This window comes from Chiloscyllium plagiosum, chromosome 5 (assembly GCF_004010195.1).
Source record: "Chiloscyllium plagiosum isolate BGI_BamShark_2017 chromosome 5, ASM401019v2, whole genome shotgun sequence".
Taxonomy (NCBI): domain Eukaryota; kingdom Metazoa; phylum Chordata; class Chondrichthyes; order Orectolobiformes; family Hemiscylliidae; genus Chiloscyllium; species Chiloscyllium plagiosum.
Window position 1 is genome coordinate 61,156,636 of NC_057714.1, and position 14,921 is coordinate 61,171,556.

Sequence of the window (14,921 nt, forward strand, 5' to 3'; positions counted from 1 at the left end):
AAGAAGGGCTTATGCCCGAAACGTCGATTCTCCTGTTCCCTGGATGCTGCCTGACCTGCTGCGCTTTTCCAGCAACACATTTTCAGCTTTGACTCTTCTAAACACCAGCGATCACATACCCAGTCTGTTTAGCCTTTCCTCATAAGTCTAATTCCAGATATTAGCTGAAACTTTATTGCTGGAACAGCACAGCAGGTCAGGCAGCATCTAGGGAACAGAAGATTCGACGTTTCGGGCACATGCCCTTCTTCAGGAATAATTCCAGATATTAACCTAGTAAAACTAAATACAAGGTCTTTAACTTTCAACTGAAAGTGTAAACAGGGTCTCATCTCATTGAAAAGAAAAACATCTTTTTCAACCATGCAGTACTCCACATCAGTATAACATTTAATATATCAGTTTTTCCTCAAATTATATTGCTTAAGGCTCAGTTGGCACTCACACTATGGAGCATGTCTAGAAGCAGACATTTAAAGAGGTAGAGAACATAGAACATTACAGCGCAGTACAGCCCTCCGGCCCTCAATGTTGCGCCGACCTGTCATACCAATCTGAAGCCCATCTAACCTACACTACTCCATGTACGTCCATATGCTTGTCCAATGATGACTTAAATGTACTACCGTTGGTGAATCTACTACCGTTGCAGGCAATGCACTCCATACCCTTACTACTCTCCGAGTAAAGAAACTACCTCGGACATCTGTCCTATATCTATCACCCCTCAATTTAAAGCCATGCCCCTTCGTGCTTGCCGTCACCATACTTGGAAAAAGGCTCTCCCTGTCCACCCTATCTAACCCTCTGATTATCTTATATGTTTCTATTAAGTCATCTCTCAACCTTCTTCTCTCTAACGAAAACAGCCTCAAGTCCCTCAGCCTTTCATCGTAAGACCTTCCCTCCATACCAGGCAACATCCTAGTAAATCTCCTCTGCACCCTTTCCAAAGCTTACACATCCTTCTTCAACGCGGTGACCAGGACTGTACACAGTATGCCAAGTGCGGCCGCACCAGAGTTTTGTACAGTGGCAGCATAACCTCATGGTTCCGGAACTCAATCCCTTTATTAATAAAAGCTAAAACACTGTATGCCTTCTTAACAACCCTGTCAACCTGGGTGGCAACTTTCAAGAATCTGTGTACATACACACAGAGATCTCTCTGCTCATCTACACTACCAAGAATCTTACCATTAGCCCAGCACTTTGCATTCCAACTACTCTGTCCAAAGTGAATCACCTCACACTTGTCCGCATTAAACTCCATTTGCCACCTCTCAGCCCAGCTCTGCAGCTTATCTATGTCTCTCTATAATCTACAACAGCCTTTATCACTATCCACAACTCCACTGACCTTAGTGTTGTCTACAAATTTACTAACCCACCCTTCTACGCCCTCATCCAGGTCATTTATAAAAATGACAAACAGCAGTGGACCCAAAACCAACCCTTGCGGTACACCACTAGTAACTGGACTCCAGGATGAACATTTCTCATCAAACACCACCCTCTGTCTTCTTTCAGCAAGCCAATTACTGATCCAAACTGCTATATCGCCCACAATCCCATTCCTCCACATTTTGTACAATAGCCTAACTATTCCTGTATACAATGACGATTTAAAGATCAATGCCAAAGGCTCGGCAATCTCCTCCATGGCTTCCCAGAGGATCCTAGGATAAATCCCATCCGGCCCAGGGGATTTATCCATTTTCACACTCTGCATGATTTCTAATACCTCTTCCTTGTGAACTTCAATCCCACCTTGTCTCGTAGGCTGTATCTCAGCATTCTCCTCGATAACATTGTCATTTTCTAGAGTGAATACTGTCGAAAAATATTCATTTAGTGCTTTCCCTATCTCCACTGACTCTACACACAACTTCCCACTACTATCTTTGATTGGTCCTAATCTTACTCTCGATATTCTTTTATTCCTTAAATACCTATAGAAAGCCTTCGGGTTTACCCTGATCCTATCCACCAACAACTTCTCATGTCTCCTCCTGGCTCTTCTGAGCTCTCTCTTTAGGTCTTTCCTAGCTACCTTGTGCCCTAATTGAGCCTTCACATCTCATCCTAACATAAGCCTTCTTCTTCCTCTTGACCAGAGATTCCACTTCCTTCGTAAACAACAGTTCCCGTGCTCTACAGCTTCCTCCCTGCCTGACAGATACATATTTATCTAGGACATACAGGAGCATTTCCTTGCATAAGCTCCATTTTCTAATGTGCCCATCCCCTGCAGTTTCCTTCCCCATCCTATGCTTCCTAAATCTCGCCTAATCGCATCGTAATTGCCTTTCCCCCAGCTGTAACTCTTGCCCAGTGGTATACACCTATCCCTTTCTATCACTAAAGTGGGTTTCCTCCCACAGTCCAAAAATGTGCAGGTTAGGTGAATTGGCCATGCTAAATTGCCCGTAGTGTTAGAAGCAGGGGTAAATGTCGGGGAATGGGTCTGGATGGGTGCGCTTTGGCGGGTCGGTGTGGACTTGTTGGGCTGAAGGGTCTGTTTCCACACTAAGTAATCTAATCTAAACATAACAGAATTGTGATTGCTATCACCAAAGTGCTCACCTACTTCCAAGTCTAACACCTTGCCGGGCTCATTACCCGGACAAATGCAAAAATAAAAGCTGCAATTAAGAAACAAATTAAACCTATAAAGTAAAATTAACTCTTACCTCCTCAATAACAGGAAAAGGAATGGTATCTTGCCCAATCTCGACATTGACATACAGTAAAGCATACAAGTACCCAGCTCTGCCATATAGCAGCTCATCTGGAATATCGGAATCCAGGCAAATGACAGTTCGTTGCAGTTGTAACAATCTAATAAGAGCAAGAAAAATAATGAATGCCAAGAAAATATAATCATACCACAGCTGAAGAGAGTATCTTAATGGTTACAATGATAGATTTAATAATTTATTTTCTGTCAAGATAATCTATAACAATGGCATATTTAAGTAATTGATATAATATTTGTAATGATGGTCCCACACAGGACATTAATGTTTTATGTCGATCATATCAATGTGAGGAGTCTTGTGTGTAGTTGAAGAGCATTGTATGATTTCCACTAGAGTAATGACTTTGCATAGCGACTGGCTTCTCATTTTCAGCCTATATCACTGGCTTGCAGCAATGTGGGAAAGCTCGGAGTTGTGTCTCCTCATAGTGATATAAGGAAATTGGGTCCTGTGCAATTTCAGGCTAAAGGATGTTATGAAGATGTGGGTGTACTGTACCTTTAAGAGAGTTAAAAGCTTGCAAAACTACCAGACAGCACCAACTGTTCTGAAGAAAGTTACCATGTAACATGTGCTCCAGCTACTGGGGTAGATTAGATTAGATTATCTACAGTGTGGAATCAGGCCCTTCAGCCCAACCAGTCCACACCGACCCTCCAAAGAGCAACTCACCCAGACCCATTTTCCTCTGACTAATGCACCTAACACTATGGGCAATTTAGCATGACCAATTCACCTGACCTGCATATTTATGGACTGTGGGAGGAAACCGGAACACCCGGAGGAAACCCACTCTGGCGCTGTGAGGCAGCAGTGCTAACCACTGAGTCACCATACCACCCAGCTGGCTGTTTGGAAATAACCAAATCTGATTTGAATTAGGTTAATCAGTTTAAATTATCCGCAGAAAAATACCAAACTCCAATCCAGTTTGAATTGAGCATATTGATAACCTTAAAAGCCAATGACACAATCAGATGCTTTGGGGGTATAAGACTGGGAAACATTGAACAGTTGAGAGGAGAACTGCCAAGCTACCAGCTTGCAAAGACTGTCTGAAAAATAGCTCTCTTAAAAGGTACCTTTATTGATCAGTAACCGGTGAAGCAGAATCCCCAAGAAGAAGAAAAGACAACAGGAATACAGAGAAAACTGAAAGCTGTCTGGTTTTGAGATGAGAAGTTTTGTTTTGTAAACCGTAATTGTGAGTTTTATCGAACTAGTATTATAGAAGGGAAGGTAGAAGGTAGGTTAGAGAGGAGTTGCAAATAGTTGTTAGTTAATTATTCTCTGTCATACTTTAAGAAATAAAGTTGTTAATTTTTAGTTAAAATAGTTCTTGACCTCTTGAATTATCACAGATTACTGCATGGGATAAATCTTTTCTGTGTTGCTGGTTTACAGTAAGTAGGAGAATTTACCCCATATCATAGCAAGGGAAAGGAGGTTTAGCCCTGGGATATGCTAATTGTGCAGGACTCTTGCTTATGAAGTTCCATCTATAGGTATAGAGTTCTAATTAAATTATGGATACTTCAAAACAGTTAAAAGGTTAAGGGAGTAAAATCGGACAACTAATCTCAATTGAAGCTCAAAGCAGAGGCTGACAAATGTCTAAAGTCATCAATGTTTCAGCGACTTCTGGACCAAGCTAGTGCCAAACGTAGCATCTTCCTTCACTTTGGACTCCAATGGGGAGGTTTTTGAGAGGGATCTCGGACTTTGAGGCAGAACATAGCCATCATAACATGTCCCCCAAATTTGTACCCTGGAGAAGACACAGACCATCAACACAACACAGAGACAGTGGTTGATTGGCGTAGAGAATAAGTATAATCGGCTGTTACTGACAGTAGGATGCTGTCAGCCAGCATCCACCTCAAGTACAGACCCTTACAAAGATACTGACCCATCATACTACTCCTACTTTAATGTGTACTTGTAAATTAGAATCATTAGACTGAATCCAGGCATCATGCAAACAAATCAAAAGGAATGCAGTAGCTGATTCGCAAACTGAAATGTCAGGAACATGGGCAAATACTTTTCCTGTAGTACGTAATTTCAGACTGCAGATCCTGGCTAAACATATATACTACCCAAACCTGGCCCAAATCAACAGCAATCAGTCACTTGATCCAAAAACTAATACACATCACAAAAACTACAGATGTTAAATCCAAGAAGAGTATGGAACGTGATTGAGGTGAGTTCTGGCTAACTTGTCAGACACAATAGTCTCTGCCACGGTCAGAGATAGCCCATAACACTTGTTCTAAGACAAAGATCACCAACTCAGAGCTCCTAGAGCGTGCTAATTCCATCAGCATACACTCACTGCTAAGCCTTTGACATCTGTGCTGACTCAGCCACACTTATTGGATGGATTACGGCCACATGATACAAAAAGTCACTGTCTATGAATTGGTCATTGTATTATGAACTCCTGGACATCCCTATCTCTCCTACATGGATACCTAATATTATATGAGATGACAAACATGAATACCGACAACTAGGAAACAGTTGCTGATTCCTATGACCTTTGAAGGTTGACTGTTGGAAGGAAATTAGAGGTCAGCAGAAATGAAAAGCTTAGCTGACTGAGAAGAGGAGCCCAGATAAAAAAACACAGTCAATCGAGTACTGTCTCAACTCACTACCATCTTCTCCAGAAAATACAAGAGACTACTGTAACAAAACAGGAGTAACACTTCTTCAGAATGCTTTTCTCCTCATCAATTTCAGGTTTTGTTTATGATTTCCAGAATGTGTACTCTTTGGGTTTTTTTTTTAATGAAACTGATGTGCCAGAGTAGAGCCTCTGAGCTACATTGGATGCTGTTTAACACAGATTTGGCCAACATGCTGCAAATAATGGCCTCACAACAAGCAAAGCTACAACCACCAATGTAAGTTCACAAGTTCAGTCAGCTATAAAGTACCTTACACTCTTTAAAACAAAAAAAAGTCCAAACTACTGTAGAGTCAAGTTTAAAATACCTTTAAAATTAGAATATAAGCTATGTTTTGATCTTCTATGATAAAACATTCATGTGTGACCTAACATTCAAAATTTCCATGATGCTCTCTTCTGAAAATACATTTTTAAAATAGTAAAAATGAAAAATATATTGGATAAATAATTACAAAAACTGTAATCCTTTAATTTATTTAAAAATACTCCAATCTAGTTGAGTACTTTTTAAATATCCAAATCAACGTCCTTACTTTGTGACACATTCTTGTGATTCAATTTCATTCTTCAACTTGTGGTGTACAACAGCACCAACAGCTAAAGGTCCTGCATCACCACAGAGAAATGTGACTCTTCGCCCATTCAGATTACGCAGTGTCCTCTTCACATAATACAATGATCGTTGGAGATGTACAGACTCCTGTGTTACACGGAAACACTGCAGATAAAGAAGGGCAATCCCTGGATAAAAAAAAACACTTTACTATAGCAGAGTCATAGTGTCATATAACATACAAAGACGTCTATCAGCCCACTACATCCATGCTGACCAACAAACAAAACTATACTAAATTCCATTTTCTTGCACTTGGACCATAGCCGACTATGCCATGGAACTATTAATAGTACATCAATTCAGTCATAATCTCCAATTTGAAAAAGGTATACTGATTTTGCAACATATCAAATACTAAGCCACAAAATTCCTTGAAAACAATAATTAACAACTCAGACAAGTTAATCTAATTTGGAATATGTTTCTACTAACAACAGATATTTTAATCTCCAGATACAGAGTCAATATGGAAGAATTTTGAAAGAACCCAATAGTTTTATTTTTACACCCAGATAAAATTCTGTTTTCTTCCATCATTCCTCTAGGACTTTCTATTCATATTGCAAGCTATCATCAAATATTTGAAGTCTAAAATATCAAGCTTAAATGGGCTTGGTTTTACTCACTGCAATTGTCATTTTTGACCTTTTCAATACAAGACTTTTGCAGTTACAGAAATAACGTGCGTGATTTCTCAACCAGTTAGAAAATGTCGCTGTGTTTTCTAAGTTTCATATAGTATAACATTGAAAAGTCAGAGATCCTAAGATGTGATAAACTTGCAGATGGGTGAACCTGAACCTTTATATCTGACGGTAAAAGTTGCCATTGCCCCAGAGGACCATCTGGCTACTCTCTCATTAGTGAAATATGACTGGTGGGGAGTTTATCCTGAGGATCATCACATCTCAGACAATGGGCAAGGTTGAGAAGGCAGGACTTTCATGGTAACCTTAACTGGTGCAGGAACTGAACTCACCCTGTTGGTGCCATTCAGCATCACAAATCAACTGTCCAACAAACAGAGCTGACCAATGATAGATGCGGAAAACAAGCAAATCCAGGTGAGTGTTTAGGGCAGACGATCAATGGATTTATTTTCTCTCCTTTGAATACATTTTTCAAAATTCACCTTTTTGATAAATCTTAGATCTGCCAGCAGATCTGTTATAGTATGACACACTTCCTCATATATCCACTGTAATTGATCTGCGCCAAGGACAACACTTCCTCTGTTGCCTTCCACTTTTCCCTTTTGGAGATGCCTGCAATTTTCAACTTTGATCAAATGGCTAAAATCTAACATTTTTATTTCTGGATACCATTTGAGATTATTTTTGCTCTTGCAATTGCAGTTCCGCTTCATTTGTCTTATGAGAATTCTAGTTTACAACTCAGCATCTGCAGTTCAAAAACCTCTATTTTCTTCCACAGATCTTTATTTCTTATCAAAACTTTCTGTGACAAATGGGAAAATTGATACAATGTAGCACCTGATCAAAATTTCCTGGTTACAAGCTTGTTATTAACACATTCATCATCTTTACAAAATTACTTCTAGCTATCTGAAATAAATGCAATTTAGTTCTTCAGAGTTACTACACATGATGACTCTCTCGTCTTTTTTATAATTAACATGCTCTCCTCACATTCAGAACCTTCTCCATCAATCCTTCTGTTTACATGGCTACTCAGAATTCTTTCACTCCCCCTATCAGTATAAAGTCTTCCTTAATGGAATGAGCAAATCTCTCAAAGATATTGGTCCCTTTCTATTTAGGTTAGACACACCCTTTTTTTGAACAGGTTTTTTTCTATCCCAAACGACATTCCAATTGTCCAAAACCCGAATCCCTGAATACACTAGCTCTTCAGCCATTGATTTATCTTCTTTAACCTTTTGTTCCTTCTCTCATTTGAGTTTGGCATTGGGAGTAAATCAGAAATTACTACTTTTAAAGGTTCTTTTTTTTAAAATCTTCTACCTAATCTCTTAAAATCACTCTACTGTTTTAATCTTTTCCTTAAAAATATGTCATTCCTATTTATGTGTACAATAATTACAAAAACAAACTAGTCTTTAGTAAATTCCTCGAAGGAAAAAATATCTTCTCCAGAGCTGACCACATGTAGGACTTTCAGGAACGAAAACACAGCTCCTAATTTTTAAGAAAAAACTTCAGTTTTTAAAAAAAAATTCACAAAGTAAAAAAAATATTTAAAACAGTTTTTTAACTTCTGAACAAAACCTCAGCCATTCATTGCAGACCCTGTAAAGCTAGTTTTAAAAAAAAAGTTTAAAAAGAATCGTTTTTTTTGGTTTTAGTGTTTCATTAACATCCAGAAAAACAAAATGAATAAAAATCTTATATTACCAAAACTATATAGACTGTAACAACTTTAATAAATCTTTAACTAAGTCTGCAATCCCAGGAGCAGCTGCAAAATCCACACTAGTTCTCTTGGGAATGTGGTCAATGCTGGGACATTGAGTGAATTTAAGGAGGAGATAGATTTTTAATTAGTAATGGGTTGAAGGGTTATGGAAAGCAGGCAAGAAAGTGGAGCTCAGGGCATGATGAGGTCAGCCATTATCACGTTAAAAGGTGGAGCCGGCTCAAGGGACTGAATTGCCGAATCCTAGTTCTTAAGTATATTCTTCACATAGGAAGTGAATTATGAAATAATATGCTTTTATAAAACAAAATGTTGCACTAATTATATTATGAACAGGCAAATGGGAAGAGAATTCAAAAAGAAAAGTGCTAAAGGGATCCAAAGATCCAGAAATTGCTCATGAAGAAACTCAAATGCAAATGATATCAAGACGCACGCAAAGAATGCTTTTCAGGTCTCAAGCCACATGGTGCTGCATGAATAGTTATTGAACCTATTTTGAAATCTAATAAGATTTCACTGCCTAATTCTGTGGTACTGCACTTGTTCAGTTTCCCATCAATCTATCTCAGAATGGAGGACAAAATAGTCAGCACTGCACCAACAGATTTGCAAAATGCTTTTGATTTACTTTAGTGAAGGTACGAAGGAAAGCCAAGTTTTTACTGTATACATCACCAGTCAAACCTAATTCTTAATCTTCTTGTCCTCAGTTCTGAACATACCAGTGTTCAAAATGTGCAAGCAGCTTAGCAACAGTTCTCGAAGACGATAACAGGGATAAAAGAACAGTATGATGTAAACTTAGGATGCATTCCCAAAAGATGAGTAGGTATAAGACAGGGGAATCATACCAAAATGATTTAAGTAAAAAAAGTTAACAAATTATGTCTCTCATCTAATCTGGCAGTCCAGTGCAATTCTAAGCACATTACCTTGCCTTTAGGTTGGATTCGATCTATAGGGAGAAGTTGAATGGGCTCGGGCTGTTTTCCCTGGAGCATCGGAGGCTGAGGGATGACCTTATAGAGGTTTATAAAATCATGACAGGCATGGATAAGATAAGTAGACAAAGTATTTTCCCTGGGGTGGGGAGTCCAGAATTAAAGGGCATAGGTTTAGAGTGAGAGGGGAAAAGATATAAAAGAGACTTAAGGGGCAACTTTTTCCACGCAGAGGGTGGTACGTGTATGGAATGAGCTGCCAATGGTGGAGGCTAGTACAATTGCAACATGTAAAAGGCATCTGGATAGTTATATAAATAGGAAGGGTTTGGAGGGATATGGACCAGGTGCTTGCAGGTGGGACTAGATTGGGTTGGGATATCTGGTCAGCATGGATTAGTTGGACCGAAGGGTCGGTTTCTGTACTGTACATCTATGACTCTAGGACTCTAACGTCCGATATAACCAGAATTGTTACAGCATAGTTGAAACCATTTAGCCCATCATGCCTGCACCAGTTCTATTACCTAGTGCCAATCTCCTGCCTTTTCCCCCATATCCCTGCACATCATTTCTATTCAAATAATCATCTAATGCCCTCAAGAACATTTCAATTGAGCCTGTCTCCATCAAATCTCCAGGCATTTCAATCAATACTTTAACTATTCATTGTGTAAAAAGGTTTCTCACATCACCCTGGCTTATTTTGCACTTTAAATCAATGCCCTCTTGTTTTCTTTTTCCTTTTGCTGTGGGGGAGCTGCTTCTCCCTATCCACTCCATATAGCCGACTCATGATTTTCAAAATGTCTATTAAAACGTCTCTCAACATTCTTCTCTCCAAGTTTGCATTCCTGGAGCCATTCCCATAAACCGCTTCTGTACTCTTCCCAATGCATTCACATAGGATCAATGAACTAAATGGAGAAAATCCATCCTTGAGTTAACTAATCTTTTATCATCTTGCTTTTATAGAACAACGGGCAAAAAAATCTGTCAATGCATCTGGATGATGGTGGAATCCTTGTTACCAACCTTGTTACTAAGCAACTACTTCATCTTCTGCCTGTCCTCTCCAAGAGTCTGATGAGAGGCTGGCATGAAATTCTTCTGAACCAGCAGTTCATATGGTGTTGATTCTTGGGGGAGTTTCTACAGCTGCTAAATCTCTGTTGTACATTCAGAGCTTGGCATCGACAGTCCTCGAAAGATTAGAGTGGTGCTGGAAAAGCACAGCAGATCAGGCAGCATCGAGGAGCAGGAAAAATTGACATTTTAGGCAGGAGCCCTTCATCAGGCCTAAAATTCTAAAGTCCTATATAACCAGAATTGTTGCAGCATAGTTGAAACATTTAGCCCATCATGCCTGCACCAGTTCTATTACCTCGTGCCAATCTCCTGCCTTTCCCCCATATTCCTGCACATCATTTCTGTTCAAATAATCCTTCATGCTCCTTCATTCCTGATAAAGGGCTCCTGCCCGATTTTCCTGCTCCTCAGATGCTGCCTGACCAGCACCACTTTAATCTTGACTCTAATTTCCAGCATCTGCAGCCCTCACTTTCACCTAGTCCTCAAGAGATGTTGAACAAAGTTTCAATGTTTGCCTCAATGTGAACTGGTCTACAATACAGAAAGGGAGAGGATCAGGCTCCATGCAGAAGGAGTTATGGTAGCTATGCTGCTGAGAAAGCCACTGATATTGTGCAGCTGAGTCTCAGGAAGGCATGCCAGGAGTTGTCTGATAGCTCTTTGCAGTTAACAGGTGCAGCTAGGTGTTGAGAGTTGGCACTCAGGAAAAAAAAAATCAAGTCTTGGATCTGTTAAGAATTCAGAAGAAACCTATGAGCTTTTCGCAGTTCAGTGCAGCAGTGAGTGGAGTGAAAGAAGCTCACAGACAGTATTGCCCTGGTGCAACTAAGATTAAGTCTCAGAAATGGAGGAACAGTGCAACTATCTGCTTGCAGACTATCTTTAAAAAAGATAATGGAGTGCAGTTTCCAGAACACAGGGAAGTGCAGGCCCAAGGACAGAATGAACTACCGGAATATAAGCAGCATGGAGGCTGTCAATAATGGAGTGGCTTTTGAGCAAGTTCCAAAGCTAGGTCATCTATAAATCATAGATTTATAACAATATTATGTTAACAAGGGATCCTTTCCAGGCTCTCATATTTTATGAGAAAAAGATGTTTATTAGTTACTAAATGAATTAGAAATAAAAAAAAGTACAAAAACATGAGTGATTTGTTTTTAAATCTCCAAGTTCTTAGAAGAGTACATAAAACATGTTGTGGCCATTAGTTGGGTAGCAGTTAATTTCAAGATCCTTGGCCTTGTGGGTCAGCTGAAAGGCTTTTGTTTTTTGAAGGAAACAGGACAAAAGTGTCACATAATTGCAAATCTATCTTTCCTTTACAGATACCAAGTATTAAACCATGGGAAAAACGAGAATTGGTGATAAGCATTCAGACATGCATTTTAAATTCTTGTCTGAAGTGGACAAGTCACTCATGAGAGCTTATTTATGGAAGTAAGTGAAGAAAACAAATACCATCTGGCTAATACCGATGACAATTAGATTCTGTAGTTATGGAAATTCACAAAGAAAAGTAAAAATACAAGACTGGGAAAAGCCACTTGCAAATATTAGAGCAAGATTCTAAGTAGACTGCAAATCAGCAACGGAAGACTTTCAAGGCAAAGATACTGCAGGCATAAGTTAAATATTAAACTGGAGGAGGAAAGTTTCAATCCCTTAGATGACAAAGATTGACAGAGAATAGTTAAAAAAGTTTATAACAAGAAATCGGGGACAGGATTTGTAGTGGTACAACACGGAAATCAAACCTCTCTGTTAATTAAAACCAAACACTGAGAAAAGCTCGCCTCACTTGTAATCTGTTAAAAGTGTGAGGGACAAAGAGAACTCCTAATTTCCACCATTTAAAAGAAAAATAACAGTTTATTTTCCTAAGAGAACACAAAAAAAATTAACAAATCCAAGCCCCCTTTTTCTTAACTTATTACTATCTGACTCCAACTCCATAACAATGCTGCTCCAATCAAACAATTATTAAATGCCCTGATTTTATATGCCCCAATATCGTACCCCATCATTGATCCGATGTTGTCAATGCAACAAATTCAAACTCAATTGGGTTTCAGTATCGTTAAATTAATTGGTTACATTTGAATTGTCGTCAAAACAGCAACTGAAACTCAGGTACCCGTTTAACAGCCATTTACTCCATTTATCTATTTTGGAATAGCCCATCTCTTAGCTGTTCTGTTCTGCAGCTGTGGCTGTACTTTAATTTTAGAAAACACTTTCTAATATAAAGTGAACATACACTCTTTCAACTTCATAACAGTAGGGAATCAGGCAGAGTGCACAAAGAGAACTGAAAAAGGATACAAGAAGAGGAGAAAAAAATAAGGGGAACCTAATAATCTTTCAGAAACAGATAAAAAGTAAAAATAGTTAAACGGGTGCTGGAGGCAAACAAGAAACAAAAGGAAGAAAGGAAATATTATTTGGTAGAGGAAGTGGGCTTGGTTTACAAACTGAATAAGTTTTTTGTATCCGTTTTTTTAAAAAATGGACAATGCAGTGAGGGGTACAATGGTAGGAGGGAAAACAAGGTACATTCAATAGAATAAAACTTGAAAACAAGTGCTAAATAGGTGGCATAGCTCAAATTTAACAAGCACCTGGCTCAAATGGACCACGTTTTGGATTGCTGATTGCAAATGTACATCTTTTTGGAGAGGTGTAAATCTGGTAATTAGAGACCTGTCCATCTAACATCTGTAGTTGGAAAATTACAGAGACAACTGTTGAATGGCAAAATCAATTCTCACTTGGAGAATTATTCTAAAAGTTTTGAGGAATAGTCAGCATGCTTGACTTTAAATGCATGAAATGAGTGACTATACCTGTCCAACCAGTGTAAGCACAACAGTCATGAGGATCAGCAGTCTTCAAACCCTCTTCCATCTGTATCAAAAGGTCCTTGATTTTATGCTGAATCCGCTTTACGAAGGCTGGACTGAGCTGCAAAAAACGTTTTATTAATACTACGGTATTTTTAAAAATCTTACAATTGCAGTATTATATAATGAAAGCCTTGTAATTATTTAATATTGCCCCCCTCCCCCCACTGACCCCTCAAGTACCAAAGTAACTTTTAGGTTGTACATATTCCTTCCGTATTTCATAGAAAATGTAACAGGTATTATGAACACATACCCAACACAAATCTGTCAAACCTGAAAGACATCACAAAATGATGGATGAGCACAAGCACTTTTATTACACTGCTTAAAGTTCAAAGAAAAAAAAAAGTGTTGCCTGCAGTGACCGGAAAATAAAGAAAAAAAAAAAATCAAAAAAGGCATTTTAACTATGTACCTGGAATTGTTCATCTGGAGCACTGCATCTTTTGGCTCCCACAAGAAATATCATGTTAATTGAAATGGCTGTAGGTTCAATCAGCAATTTGAGGGTCTCAAGTATATACTTTAAACTGATATTTTGGTGCAGCCCTGGGGTGGTATGTTGTTACAGCTCCTGCCCTTTGAATAAAACATTTAAGTTAAAGGCCCCCCTACAAATTTAATAAATCCCATGCTACATTTCAACACCTAGAGAACATATCAGGTTTTTGGACTAAAATTAATACCTCAAATCAGCTTTATCAAACAACAGATCAGGAACAGATAGGACACCAACTCACAGAACGGTTCAGGGAACAAAACATCCACTGCCCTGTGGCCAACCACTTCAGCTCCCCCTCACAATCCCCCAAGGACATGCAAGTCCTGGGTCTCTTCCGGCACGAAATCAAAACCACCCACCAACTGGAGAAAGAACACCTCATCTTTTGCCTAGGGACTATACAACCCCATAGTATCAGCACAGACATCACTAGTTTCCAAATATCCCCTCCCTCCACCTCATCCCAGATCCAACCCTTCAACTCGGCACTGCCCTTTTAACCTGTCCATCTTCCCTTCCACCTATCTGCTCCACCCACCTCAATGACCTATCACAATTACCTCCCTCCTGCAACCACCTATTTCCATCCCACTTATCTTGCCCCCAGCCCCACCCCTCTATTTACCTCTCAGTCTCCTTCCCCATCCACATTCCTGATTAAGGGCCTATGCCAAAAACATCAACTCTCCTGCTCCTCGGATGCTGCCTGACCTGCTGTGTTTTTCTAGCATCATACTTTATCGATTCTGACTTGCCAGCATCTGCAGTCCTCACTTTCTCCTAACAGATCAGGAAAGTCAAATAATTCAGACAAGTTTGCATTACAAAAATATAATCACATGACAAACTACCAGTCTTGATGGTTGAAAACAAAAAGTTCAAACCATTTCAAAAAGAAAGGATACAATTAGTCTAGAGCTTACTGTAAAGACCTTACCTTTTCATCTTACTTTAGATTAGGGACTGATGAAAAACTTTTATAATAAAATAATAAAAATAAAATA

The 14,921-nt window shown here is 39.1% G+C and overlaps 1 protein-coding gene across 1 annotated transcript in view; it reads right to left on the reverse strand.

Moving 5' to 3' along the window:
* Positions 1-13,527, reverse strand: part of lancl2 (LanC lantibiotic synthetase component C-like 2 (bacterial)) — a gene marked incomplete at its 5' end in the record, with an annotated part of 34,378 nt that extends 20,851 nt beyond the window's left edge. Inside the window, 3 exons of the mRNA XM_043690153.1 lie at positions 2,694-2,841; positions 5,994-6,201; positions 13,356-13,527. Of these exons, the coding sequence (XP_043546088.1) occupies positions 2,694-2,841; positions 5,994-6,201; positions 13,356-13,527 (528 nt within the window). The remainder of the gene's footprint in view (positions 1-2,693; positions 2,842-5,993; positions 6,202-13,355) is intronic.
* Positions 13,528-14,921: the final 1,394 nt, after the last annotated feature.